Source organism: Patiria miniata, unplaced genomic scaffold, assembly GCF_015706575.1.
Source record: "Patiria miniata isolate m_02_andy unplaced genomic scaffold, ASM1570657v1 HiC_scaffold_5, whole genome shotgun sequence".
In the NCBI taxonomy this organism is placed as follows: domain Eukaryota; kingdom Metazoa; phylum Echinodermata; class Asteroidea; order Valvatida; family Asterinidae; genus Patiria; species Patiria miniata.
The window spans coordinates 17,482,367-17,496,338 of NW_024037072.1; the positions used below are offsets into that span (position 1 = coordinate 17,482,367).

A 13,972-nucleotide genomic window follows, 5' to 3' on the forward strand; every position below is an offset into this window, starting at 1 on the left:
ACACATGACAATCTGAGCGCCTTCTGGCCTCCACAGCTCACTGGTTCGAGTGCATGATACAGAGATCGAGTGTCAGAATTATGCTCATCAAAATAAGCAGGCTTAGGCCCCAAAAAAAATATTCGGTCTCTGGTCAGACCAAAGTTCCGGAATTGACGCGGCCACGTGGCTTTTGGGTTGTTTTTTTTTTTTTTTTTTTGTTTCAAGCTTGGATTGTATAGACAAGGTGGGGTACTATTTTGCTTTTTTGGTGTCCTCATGTACATTGGTGTCCTCCATAATTTGCCTTGGTACTTTCGATCATTTGCCTTGGTGCAATTTCCCATTCCTTGGTGCTCTTTGGTAGAATAAAAAGTGAGGAGGTGCGGAAATAGAGGGCGCTGTTGGAGCTACCGCGGAACATTTTGGAAAAAAAAAAGATCGACGCGCATGATTAAAATCGACGCACGCGCTGACCAGAGACCGACTTATTTTTTTTGGCCTTAATCATATCAATACATACAGTGTATGTGCGGCCAGCAATGTCAATTCCGTCCGATGGCTTTAATCTGAATAACAGATAACTTTATATCCAAGAACATGCCGTGAATTTTTACCACGCCTTGGTGGCTTGTCTTTCCCCCTTCTGTAACCGCATGTGCAATGGACGTCTACCCTGTCATCAAATCGAAGATATTGATACGACTGCAACACTTGTTCTATGCGCGCAAGAAATCTCTCTACCGTTAATTCATCTACTCATAAAAACGGTTGAGGAATCGGGTAATTTAAATAACTGGATTGAAACACCAACCTTACTCTGTCGTCACCGGGGAGACCATCCGTCAACCTTTCCAAAATACTTTCAAAAATAGAACCAAGGCGTGGCAAAAACTCTCGCAATGATAGGTCTTCTATGTCCCTAAGCTGAACTCTATAATCATATGTCGTTGCTAGATGCTTCTTTACAAATTTCTCATTGACTTCTACAATATTGTTATAATCTTCTGTTCTCTCCACCCGAATCCTCTTCCTCGGTGGCTGATTCTCCTCGTCCTAGAAAATCGTCCTTGGCCGCTGCCCACGGATCATCATCATCCGAGTCGCCCTCGTCGTTACCGTACCTGTCTGTTTAGGAATCTTGCTCAGCCGGTACAATTGGATCAATCTCCGAGTCGCCGTCGTTGTTGCCGTACCCGACCGCTTGAGAATCTTGCTCAGCCGGTACTATCGGAGCATCCATTAAGTCGTCGTCGTTGGCGGATTGATCAGCTTTGAGTTCACCAAAATCCAAGATAATACCGAGCTCCTCGTCAGTTTGACAATTTTGTATTTCTCGGTAGATATCCATATTTGACGACGTTCAGCTTACACAATGTTGCGCAGTACGGGCTGTAGCTCTATGATGTCTTTATGCCATTTCTGTACAATTCATAAATGACCGAATGATCGGTAGTCCGACAGTTTCGTAGACTTTTTTACACGTACGAAACGCAGAGGTTAACAATAATTAGTGACGATATCCCTAAACAGTGATGTAGTGCCTTGATGCTGGGCCTTGGCCTTAAGGCTGCCTTAAGGCTGGATTTTAGGGCCTTGGCCTTGGCCTCGAGGCTTGAGGGCAAAAGCCTTGGCCTTGGCCTTGGCCTTGAGGGATCAGTGCCTTGCAATTTTGAGTCAAGGCTTTTCAAGGCCCATAGATTTTTGCATTTTCCAGATAAATCTGTTTGAAATTTTGCTGTGACCATTTTAACCGTGTTACCATGGAGGAGGCAAACACCCTATAGATTTGTGTGTTAGGCACACTTCCACTTTTATAGCATCACATTTTGTTACCATTGTAGTAGATTTGCTGCAACAATATTCTGTACACTTGTGGGGCTAATGAGATGATCACTTAAATTGTATACAATTATGGAATGGATCTGATTGGTTGTATATGTCTCCCTGATAAGTGCTAAAGATTTGCATGTATCTGTTTTAGATAATGCTAATATTTCTGACCATGTTGGCCCAGCAAATAAAAATTTCCCAAATCAGTTTCTTGGATCCCCCTTTTGTTACACTCTGGAGAATTGTGCGTCAATATATCGTTATTTTGTTTTAGTTAAACCATTTTCATGAAGACCTGAACTTATACTATAATAGATACAATGCAGTCATAAAACAGTGTATGCGAGCATGTTGATTGCAATTAAACACAAGTTGTTCTTCTTAATGAGCGATTCGTGATGATGTGTCATGTGACTATAATTAGTTCTATATTAGTGGTCATTTTATAAAACAGGGCCTTGGCCTTGGCCTTAGCCTTGAGGGTTAAGCCTTGGCCTTGGCCTCAACACTTGAGGGTCAAAGCCTTGGCCTTGGCCTTGGCCTTGGCTTTGAGGGTCAAAGCCTTGGCCTTGGCCTTGAGGGTCAAAGCCTTTGCTCCAACACTGTCCCTAAATATAGCTCGTGACAACATCTCTAAACTACATTGATACTTATTATGCCTCATATCACGGACCCCTTATTATCGATTGCTTCCAAACCGCACGGAGTGGTCAATAAACACTTCAGGCCATCTGTGCCAATTAAGTCTATTGTCCGAGGGATTATCCACTTACTGACCTCACGCGAGCGCACGGGCGCCACTTACAGTCCATTGTCCAAGGATTACCTACTGCCGGCCACACATATGGTCGTGTTCACTACCGTTCCCTCTGCGCCAGCAAATGAAGTTCGTAATAAAGGTCAAACGGTGCCAGAAATTTTTATATTTTTTCCATACATCATACAACCAAAGTACTGCACTAAGGGACAAACAAAACACTACGTGAGACAGACAAGACAAGTGTGGGAGACAAGGCCTAAATATTAATACACAAAATAATAACATTTCAATTCATGGGTAATGATTTAAGAGAATCATTTCAACTATTCCAGTTGCCTCTTAAGGTGCCTCGATGAATAACACAATTTTTTACGTTGACGTTCTGTTAAATTGAACGAACACATATCCCCTAGCACTACTTCGAGTGTTATATACATAAATGTTAGATGCTACGATAAAACAAGTATTAAAACAGGACGGGAGTAAATTATGCATAAATTTATACATTAATTGTCCTAAAATATAGTAATATAAGGTATTACATCGTAATATATTTAATTTTAGCAAATAATGGATCAGAATGATCACGATAACCAGCATTTAAAATTACACGAACTGCTCGTTTCTGTAAAGTAAGTAATTTTGTTACACTTAGATGGCAAACTACCCCAAGTCAATATTGAGTAATTTAAGTAAGTTTCTGTTTTAGCCTCTGAAGAAGAACTTGCTAAGTTCGCAACGTCAGGCCACATTAATTTTTAGATTTATATATTTCAGGTCCATCCAGTCAGTAAGCAGTTTGCAGCAGTCTTACTTTTTTTCATGTTTCAACTTCTCTGTTGCAGTATCCCTTCGTGGTGATCCTCCTTGCTGATATGTAAGTTTCATTGTGTTTTGTTTTGTTCCTTCTTTTGTCATTTCTGTTTTAGCCTCTGAAGAAGAACTTGCTAAGTTCGCAACGTCAGGCCACATTAATTTTTAGATTTATATATTTCAGGTCCATCCAGTCAGTAAGCAGTTTGCAGCAGTCTTACTTTTTTTCATGTTTCAACTTCTCTGTTGCAGTATCCCTTCGTGGTGATCTTCCTTGCTGATATGTAAGTTTCATTGTGTTTTGTTTTGTTCCTTCTTTTGTCATTTCTGTTTTAGCCTCTGAAGAAGAACTTGCTAAGTTCGCAACGTCAGGCCACATTAATTTTTAATTTAAGTAAGGTAAAACAAATGAATTATACAATGTTAATAAAATCTTACGGAAAGATAATATTTCAAACGATTCTTTATTCCAATGTTCTTTGATATTTTGGCCGCTAGTTCATCAATAGTTACACCCAGGAAGTTAGTTATCTTAACCTGACTAAGCCTTGAGTTATTCAAAATGAAAGGAACAGATTGTGTGTATATTTGTACTGATTGGCACAAAAATCATATAATTTGACATGGCGACATTAATACATAATTTATTTGCGAGACGTATGTACTGATCTCTTCAAGTTCCATATTAAGGTTAATAATTGCTTCATCTACAATATCGTGAGTATATAACAAACTTCATCAAATAAACAAAATGTTATATGGTGTCTGAGGTACTACATATATCATAAATATAAAGAAGAAATAGTAAGGTACTCAACATGGAACCCTGAGGTACCCCGCACGTAATGAATCGGCTAGTTGAAGTAACAGAGTGAAATGACACATACTGCTTTCTGTTACACAAATAACTTTTCAGTAGGTCCAAAGCTGTTCCCCGCACTCCGTAAATTCAAGTGACACACAGCATTTGATAATAGCGCTGTAGTAACTTGACATGAAAATATCTGAAAGTTTCTATCTTAAGATATAGCGTTTTGAAGTAATTAGATATCACAGTTTCTCGTTGGTGTCGTCGGTGATGTTATCTTCGTATATGCTTTCCTCAAGGTCGGTGATGATGATATAGTCCTTAAAAAAATGAAATAACATTATGTTACGTGAGTTACATTTATGTGTTGAAAACTATGGCAAAAGACATTTTATATGCACTGAATGATTTAATTCTGCAGGTTTTATAATGATGCAGTACGTTGGTTCTGGTGTATTTCTTGTTTACCAAAAACTCGTGTATGTTACTCCTCGCTTCTAATAACCTGTCCCGGATCCAACGCAGCATGAATATCTAGCTAGCAGTCTGCTGCTCTGTGATTTTCAATCTCATTCAAGGGATACATGTATTCTCATCGTCATTTAATGTTTACGGAGAAAGACCTTTTGGCGCGCCGCAGGGTTGGGATAGTGCTGCACCAATTATTCCTGCTAACATTAAAATATTGGTCCCTCCTCTTTAGCTATGTTATATCGACCAAGTCCTGTGATAGCTAATAGAAAACTCCAATTTTCTGATAGCTGATCGTGTGTCACTTACTGCATCTTCAGACACCATGTCGTCCAATTGCTGATACAGACTCTGAAAGCTGGGTCGGTCTTTGGGACTCTTCTGCCAACAGCTGCACATCATGTCATACCTGAAACAAACAACAACCACTTTTTAAATCTCCATGTCTACTTTGAAATTTCCTATCTTCAAAGGGTAATGGCATTAAAATTGAAGTATTCCGAGAGTTCCGCATAAACCGACAATACTTACAGCTGCTTCTTGCATTGTCGAGGCTTCGGCATACGATAGCCCTGTTGTAATTGGCTAATCATTGTCTTTGCTCTCAACAGCGGATACGGCCGCGCACCTGTCGGAAATAGAGGTGTATTTAAACATTTGACTGTAGAGACTCGCCACGGTATACAATTTCAGCCAACATGGTCAAAAATCTTTATTGTGACAATGTTTTAAAAAAATCGTTCGGAACATGCACACATTCTGCAAACACCTTTAATCGCGGACCTTCTATTTAACCCCTTTTGTTTATAATCGAGCATTTTAGGACGATACCCGTTATGTATTGTATACGCACATCAAAAGTGGACCTATTGTCCTCTATTGTTCAAGGTGCACAATTTGAATTTTCATGTATGTATATATATATATCAGTATCAAGAATGCGACTGACTTAGTGAGTCACGTACACCTCTGAGCTCAATCACAATACAAATATTCACGTTCCAGATCCCTAAGCTCATCTTATCCATGCAAGTCACACAGCAATCTCATCCTTGCCAATCACATTCTTGTCTTGGAAAATGCCTGCTGGTCGCAAAACTAAGTCTACGATGTCGCCAAATTATCCACCTCTTTTACTGCCTAGCTCCCCATCTTTGTTTTATTCAGCTTCATTACATTATGACTTTACTGCGTTTGATTCGTCTGTCTTTCGTTTGCGTGTCTGACTGTTTCTTTTGGGTTTTTTATGTTTCGTTTACGTTGAACAATTTGTTCAGGCTGTTCCACCTACAAACCTTGGCTGAAGTGAACAGGTATATGCTCCTTAATTATTAACCTTGATTTAACAAATTAGTTGTTAAGTATTATTTTATAATTGCCTTCATAATTTGTCCTTACTTTAATATTACTGTAGTGTACTTTATGTCATCTGACTTTGTTTGTTTTTTCAGAGAGTGCAAAATACATGTCTAATAAATTGATAAAATTAAATTAGAATTAAATACGAATTTATGTTACAGTCTTGTACTTACCAAGTGTCACAATCTCCCACAGCAGGATCCCGAAAGACCATACATCACTCTTTGTTGTGTACACGTCATCAAAAATGGATTCCAACGCCATCCAACGCATTGGAAGAGGACCCTGCGGACAGGTAAGTCTATTGTGAATGTTTTCAATTTTCAAGTTCTATGTTGGAACTGTTTTAAGCTAAAACTGTGATCTCGCAATGCTGTCGTTTGACAATTGTGCGGCTCGTATCAAATAGATGTATACAGTGTGCAAGTTTGATGATGTCTCGTTTGGACGGATCTATATAGATATTGCTGAACCTGTATTCATATGGTACCTGTGATTCTCGATGGTAGATGCGGGTGTTCATAACGTCACGGGCCAGTCCAAAATCAGACACTTTGCACACCATATCTTCTCCCACCAGCACGTTACGAGCGGCAAGGTCACGATGCACATACTGAAAAAAATAATAATGCAACGGAAAATCTAAATAAATCCACTCATTATACCAACAAGCAGCTTGGTGTAAAACAAACTAAGAAGCAAATGCAGAAAGTAAGATTGTCTCTGATCTCAAAAAGATCATTCTTGATGGTCTTGTGTCATCTTACTTTCTATCTCATTGAGTGACTGACAATGTTTTGTTACTTATGTTACCCATCTCACCGACTTTGGTGGAATTTACTCCCAGTAACGAGCACAGGAACGCTTGGCCTTTTACCCTGACAAGCTGTTACAACCGATAATGTAACAACAATTGACTGATACTGTTTCACTAGTAACCGATAATGTAACAAAAATTGACCGACAGTGTAAATGTTACTACACTATCAGTACATTTTTGTTACATTATCGGTTAGGACTGATAATGTCACAACAATGGACTGTTAATTAGAATAGCACTTTCTACTACATTATTAGTCATTTTTTTGTAACTTTATTGGTTAGTGATCCAGTATCGGTCAATTGTTGTTACATTATCGGTTGGTTATTACATTATCAGTTGTAACGCAGCCCACCACCTGAATTTTGTGGTAGATGAAATACTTGACCTAATATACAAGCTTTCCAAACTTATAACTAATCGTGCCCGACGAAGAACCCATTGGTCATAGACGGATAGGATGTTGCTCCTCTATGCCTCTTAGAATAAACGCAGTTGCCAACACCGAAATTTGGATGCACCCAAGATCAGCATAATTAACGAGTGCACCGGTTCTATAAGCGTAGTAGAGAAAAAATAGATCGATTCACATAATGTGCCGCCCAGTATAGTAGTGACTTCTGATTTGACTATCACATCCGTGATTGGTGTGGCATTGGATTTCACGTGCGCAGTGACCGTGGCATACTGATAATCGATATTTCAATGACCATGTGTACCAATAATCGATATATTGATTTGTTTTACCTTTAGTGAGGATATATAAGCCATTCCATTTGCCACATCCCATGCAAACTTGACCAATGTCCTAGACAGTGATTTGCTCAAGCCAGGTAGGTTGGAGTAACCTGTCCCTGGGTCCTTGTCTCGATACTCCATCAGAACACTCTTCAGGTCACCCTTAGCAAGGTACTCAACGATCACGTACACGGGATCTAGAATAAATCACATAAGTGGCTCAAGTCGGTCACAACTCATTTTGTGTAGGTGGCTGTACTCTTTATCTCTTCCAAATCACCAGCCCAGGGTCACAAGACTTATTGGTAATCCCTCCAATACTCGGAAAAGGGAACACCCAAATGGAAACTGGAGGTGAAAATGTCAGCCTGTAATGATCTTCTGCCACAGATTTAGTCAGAATGGAATCGGACTTTTCGGTGAAATTTTTCATATACCTTTTTCTATACAATATCCCAGCAGCTTGACCACGTTTGGATGAGAGCCAACTGTGTTCATCACCTGCAACTCGGCCACAAGCTCTTTCTTGGCGTGTCTGTCGGCGCCCTCTGTATATAAATCGATTAGACAGTTATTAAAAGCCTAGAAACGAGAAGTTTCCAGATCGCCGCTTCATCACATGAAAGCCTTGAATGTCCCAACCACTTGAAGCCTTGGCCTCACGTCACATGAATCCTTTCGTCGAGAAGGGGCCTATTTTGGGTCGATTTACCAATGACAGGGACCAAGGGGCCAAAGCCAAACACAATCAAAGGTCTGGAAGATCCAGTGGAAAGACACAGCCTACTCATGCTACCGGGTTATACCGGTTCATACCATAGACTAGCAGTATGTCAATGAAGACAAGACACTCTTTGCGATAATCCACATTGTTGGTTATAAAATATATGCAGTGGCGTAGCCAGGAATTTTTCAGTGGGGGGGGGGCGCTGGGGGGGCTGGAACATTTCATGGGGGGCGTCATGTAGGGGCGTCAATCGCTTCTCAAAAGTGGGGGGGGGCGCGAAGCGCGAAGCCCTTACGGCGTGGGGGTTCGGGGCCCGAACAAAAATGGATTCTAGATGTTCTGTGGTGTGATCTGAAGCAATTTCTTACCACTTTCCTCCATGCTTTAACTAATATTTTCTTAGCAAAAGATAATTATTTGAACATCGTTTTCGAGGTTGAAGTCATTGAATCAGCTATCGGTATTCTGAGCTATAGGCGTGGGGTTCGAGGCCCGCTTAAGGGCCCCGAAAAAAAATGGATTCTCGATGCTCTGTGGTGTGATCTGAGGCAATTTCTTACCACTTTAACCAATAATTATCTTAGCACAAAAAAAAATAATTTAAACATAATTTTCGAGGTTTTCTCAGCTAAAGGTATACGAAAATTTTGTGAACATTGTTTTTGAGGTTGGAGCCATTGAATCAGCTACCAGAATTCTGAGCTATAGGCGTGGGGTTCGGGGCCCTCTTAAGGGCCTCCAAAAATTTGGATTCTAAATGCTCTGTGGTGCTATCTGAGGCAATTTCTGACCACTTTAACCAATATTTTCTAAGCAAAAGATACATTGTAGTACATAATAGGGCCCTGTAAATGAGACACGAGTTCAAAAATCTGGGGGGGGACATTTGATATTGTGTCCCCCACCCTTCAAAAAGTGGGGGGGACCAATCCCCCTGTCCCCCCAGGATTGACGACCATGGCGTCATGTAGATCAATGATAATTCGCCCCCCCCCCCCTGGCTACGCCACTGATTTCAAGGATTTTTAATTGGTCTATTATTATTATTTAGCTTATATGAATGGAGGAAAAAGTTTGTGCGTGGCCGATTCGCGTGATATCGCTGACTGAAACTGTGTGACCCACGGACCACCTGTCTATAATACGTGTTCCGTGGTGTGAGCGAGCAGTGCAGTGGGTGTTAATACGCATTTTAGATTATCATTATGTGCGATGTCACGCCGGTTGTCAGCTTACTGGTCCGCGGTCGCCGGTCGAAGGGTCGTTTCTCAGTGGTCATCATGTGGATTATTCGCGACTATTTAGATTTAGATCAATGATAATTTTTTTAGAAACTCAAAATCTCAGTGGGGTGGGGCGACTGGGGGGCGACAAGGTTTCATGGGGGGCGGTCGCCCCCCCCCCCCCACGCCCCCCCCCCCCCCTTGGCTACGCCACTGAATATATGCAACGATCGACTTTTAGTGCACTTGTTTTTTAAGCTTTCGAGCTCCACCATGAACACTCAAACACGTGTCTTTCACAAGAAACTGTCCCTCTGGACTAGTTGGAAAGAGCTGTAGGCAGCATGTAAGTTAGAAGGGCGGAAGGTGCTTACAAATAGGGAAAGCAATACAGATACCATTTAAATTTAAGCGACAAAAAGCAAATTTGATCAAGTAAAGACCAATAGGTGTTTAATCAATATGTTGCTGTGATTGTCATCAAGACAAATCACTTTACAGTATGCATCCAAAAAATCTCTCCAATGCACAAAGCCCCGATTTGTTGAATGACATTACTATAAATGACAACAAACCTTTCACGGTTTTAACGGCAACCTTCGTTTCTTTTCCGACTTCCTCGATCCCAAGTGCCTTTCCCAAAAGCACTCTGCCGAACTGCCCTCGTCCCAGCTCATTCTCGATCACCAGAAGATCTCGTGAGAAAGAGAGTTCCTTTCCTACATTGCCGTACTCCACGTCGTTTGATGCCTCCGGCTCAACGCTGTCTTCATTGGGAACACTCTCGCGTACCTCCGCTGTGGCAATTTTGTGCAGTGGAATGTCTGAAACACATTTTTAGATTTACTCAATTTTAAAATTGAATTTGAGACATACATCTGGCAAGTACAACTTGAAAATGCTCATCTAGTGCAGTGCAGAACATACTAACAATAATTCGATGTTATTATCCCATACACATGTTTACCATCCAAAGTCGCTGTCGGATTCGAGCCGGACCCTGATGATTTGATCTGACATTGTGTCACTTCCAAGCCGTTTGACATAGAAAGTGTCTTAATATATATTCGAAAATTGATACACTGTCCGGGAAGTGATTTAGGTCAAAGCTGACCAAGACGCAGGATTAATTCAGAAAAAGGGAAGTTAAAAAGAGTACATGATTTACTAACCGTCATGGCACAATACATCGGTGTAGTGGTTTTTTTTTTATTTCAACAATCTTTTTTAAATTTGCCTCTGAAGAAGATCTTGGTAAGATAGGACCGTCAGACCCCTTTCATTAATTATTTGACTTTTTCCTACCCATTTTCTCAATTTCGTTCATTATTGTCCTTTTTTACAGCATCTACTCTCTGGTGCTTACCGTTCGGATGATGGTGATCACTGGCAGGCAGTGGCGAGTTGTGATTGTCTGCTCCTTGTGATACAATGTCATTTCTGAAAGAAAAATAATGATGAACAGAAATGGTCTCTACCCCCTTGTCACTGTAGAGCTTGAAAACGCCCTATTTATTACTCGCTGTGGGCTGTAGCGTCCAAACCAGCCAGAACACTCTCCGGTTTTATTGATCTTTTCAGTGAATAAACACAAAGTATCGCAATGTCTTACAGGTGCTGATGGTTATACTTTAATCAAGTTAACTGTTATTGGTTCATGCTTAAAACCGGTAGGTTGATGCTGGGTTTTCCAAAAACAGCTTTTCTTAATTACAACAAAAACTGTCAGATTGGTACTTTTTATCCTTCTGTCTGGGTGCGATAATAGACATAAGTTTATTGAAGGAAAATTAATGTACCTTAAAAGCTGTGTTATGAAGCCTATTTCAAAACGTCTAGTAACGGAAAATCACAACTTAGGGTTTCAAACTTTCACAGAAAATATTAGTCTCTGCCTCAACGTAGCCTTTTACATTGACTTACATGCCATCTTGTACGCCGGTTTCCAATGGTCTCTGACGACGTCTCCATATGACAATAGCAATACCACAAGCGACACCCACAATGACAAAGGCTGCCAATACAAGTCCAATAATGATGCCTACAGGATAGGAAGCTGTAAGACAACATGAGCTTTATTATGTCAGTTTTCGTAATCAATCAGTACATTTTGGCCTATGTTATCCTTTGTTATATCTTGCGGACTCTCTGAATGGCCTCTATCAAGTGATAACTGCATCGTCAAGTTTTTGAAACAAAAAACCACAAAGCCAAGGTTTTCATATATGTAAGGTTATCTGGTAAATGATCATGTTGTAAAGGCGCACTTAATATATTAAATCTAATTCATTTTCAATGTTGCAAAACTTACCTTGCTTCCTGGAGGAGTCTGTGGTACTGGTGCTTTGAATTAATCCGTCTGTTGTTGGTAGCGATACACGAGCAAAACCTTTGAAATGTAAACCGAGATATTTGATTAGATAATGAGATTCCTCAATGAAATTCCAATCTGAAACTAAATCTTTCGCCGTACACTAAATTGCTTGACAAAGAATGGCATTGTCAGGAATGTTTTGACGGGAGTTTCATTGAAAAAAAAATGTTCAAAATGGAATAAATTGTTCCAACTGATATTATAGGGCCTGGATGAATTATAAACAGTTTAAATTAATGTGACAGAAAACTTGAAATAGAAAATTGCATTTATTTGTCGTCGACAGTAGGATCGCTCGAGAATAAATGAATTTTATTTTTTTAGTGGAAGGACTTTTTAAAGAAATCACCAAGTTAAATTATTTGATTTCTTTATTGCATTGGACGAAAACTCAGTCACCTGGGCAAAGCGGTTCTTCAAGTTTCTGTGACCCAGTTCCAATCGTATTTGTGACATTACAGCTGACCTCTGTGCAGTAATTGTCATCAACATTAAACCCCAGGGTTTTACCAGTAGGCGCGTTAGGCTTGGTGCCATTTAGAATGATGTAATATTCGATGTGTCTGAGTGGATTGGCATCTGCGTCACAAGTGATGATTCCGTCCCTGTATGTCAGGGATGTTACCAGCGGAGAAACTGTAAAAGAAAAATATATATTATTAGCCTAATTAAAACTTCTCAACCTTAAGCCTTCTCTGTCACGGCCAATAATAATTTTCACACTGATCAAAAAAGAGAGCCTGAAGTCTTGATCTCTGTAACATATTTCTCGAAAGCCTTTGAGCAAGATACTACTGCGATTGAAGCAACATGCCGTCTAACATTTTGGATTTGTGTATGTACATCTGGGTTGAAGGTAATGTACAACATATGCGAACATCAAAAATCTTCCAAATTATTATGAAATGCTTTCTAGACCGTAAGGGAATAATAATATCAAGCATCCTGTAAAATCATGGCACCTGGTATGATGTCATTTTCAAGAAAATGGAATTGTGTGTATTAATTTCCATGATTGTTGGCCCACCACCGACGGAAAATGACTTTGTTTTTCGAATATCGTCCCTAATCCGCCAAATTTAGTTAGTGCACATTTTGTTTGCAATCAGTTACACATACGTGAACGGATACAAACCAGATGACCTGACAACTCCCTGACTTTAGTAAATTGCTCTTTTTCGTCTGAAGTAGAGTCAGAAAAATAGACTATAAGTAGAGCGTCTGTTTCTTTTTTCCGGCATACGTGATCACAAAACTGTAGACAAGTCATCAGTGTAAACAATATTTGCTTTTTGTTCAGATCTTCAGAATCATACACTACATTTAATTGATTTTCATTCGCTCTTATTCAGATGTCTTTGTGTAGGTGATATTAGTTTACCAAACGTTAAGATGTGCTTTCATACAATTTGTATGTATATACAAATTAATCAACTTTTTTAGAACGCTATTCCAAGTAATACAGCAATTACAATATAAATATAAATAACTTACACAGAACATTGAGGGAAATGAATTCAGACTGTGTAGTTTGAGGTCCTATTGTGCGACATTCTATCCTGCCCCCATCATCACGTCGTGTTGGGATGAATGGGCTGCATATACTCTGTGTATCTGTTGCCTCACCATCAGGTGGAATCGTTTCGGTGTCAGGTGTAAGAGGATTGCCGTCGTTAAACCAGTCTATGGACACCCGTGGTATAGCTCCCAGGGCTCTGCAGGAAAGTGTGACGTCAGTATACTCTGTCACGGTCACTATTGCACCAGAGAATTTGTCTACACCATCAACAGCTATGGTGAGACTGGTGGCAGGAGCTGCATGAACAGAAACATATAAAAAGTTAATATTATTTGATCTTAACATTTCTTACACCTTCTGTCGTCCAAAGCAATACGCGACCAACACCTTTGAAATGTAAACCGAGAATATGTATAGTGAGAATTGTGATCAAGTAATGAATTTCAAAAGAAAATTCCAATCTCAAACTCATATTTTGTTTTACTTATAGAAAATTTCTGACACAGAATGACAATGGCGAGGTTTTATGGAAGTAAATGTTAAAAGAA

At 39.9% G+C, this 13,972-nt stretch overlaps 1 protein-coding gene and 1 long non-coding RNA gene across 2 annotated transcripts; both read right to left on the minus strand.

Annotated features, from left to right (window-relative positions):
- Positions 1 to 6,173: 6,173 nt before the first annotated feature.
- Positions 6,174 to 11,710, minus strand: LOC119741259 (fibroblast growth factor receptor 1-like). The gene is made up of 8 exons (XM_038217011.1): positions 11,677 to 11,710; positions 11,455 to 11,587; positions 10,898 to 10,971; positions 10,107 to 10,355; positions 8,019 to 8,129; positions 7,591 to 7,778; positions 6,514 to 6,636; positions 6,174 to 6,308 (listed from the first exon to the last, which is right to left on the minus strand). The coding sequence occupies exons 1-8, from the start codon at positions 11,708 to 11,710 to the stop codon at positions 6,174 to 6,176; spliced, it is 1,047 nt and encodes a 348-aa protein (XP_038072939.1).
- Positions 11,711 to 11,845: 135 nt separating this feature from the next.
- On the minus strand, positions 11,846 to 13,712 carry LOC119742001. Its single transcript, XR_005272797.1, has 3 exons — positions 13,400 to 13,712; positions 12,305 to 12,541; positions 11,846 to 11,920 (listed from the first exon to the last, which is right to left on the minus strand). It is a non-coding gene; the product is annotated as an uncharacterized LOC119742001 (long non-coding RNA).
- Between the last annotated feature and the right edge of the window lie 260 nt (positions 13,713 to 13,972).

What these genes read in the sequence shown, in the direction of transcription:
- LOC119741259 (XM_038217011.1), bottom strand. Translation starts at nt 11,710, where the DNA reads ATGCAGTTATCACTTGATAGAGGCCATTCAGAGA. An exon ending in TGATCACCATCATCCGAACG is followed by an intron (nt 10,356 to 10,897) that starts GTAAGCACCAGA and finishes AATGTGTTTCAG; the next exon opens with ACATTCCACTGCACAAAATT. An exon ending in CTTATATATCCTCACTAAAG is followed by an intron (nt 6,637 to 7,590) that starts GTAAAACAAATC and finishes TATTTTTTTCAG; the next exon opens with TATGTGCATCGTGACCTTGC.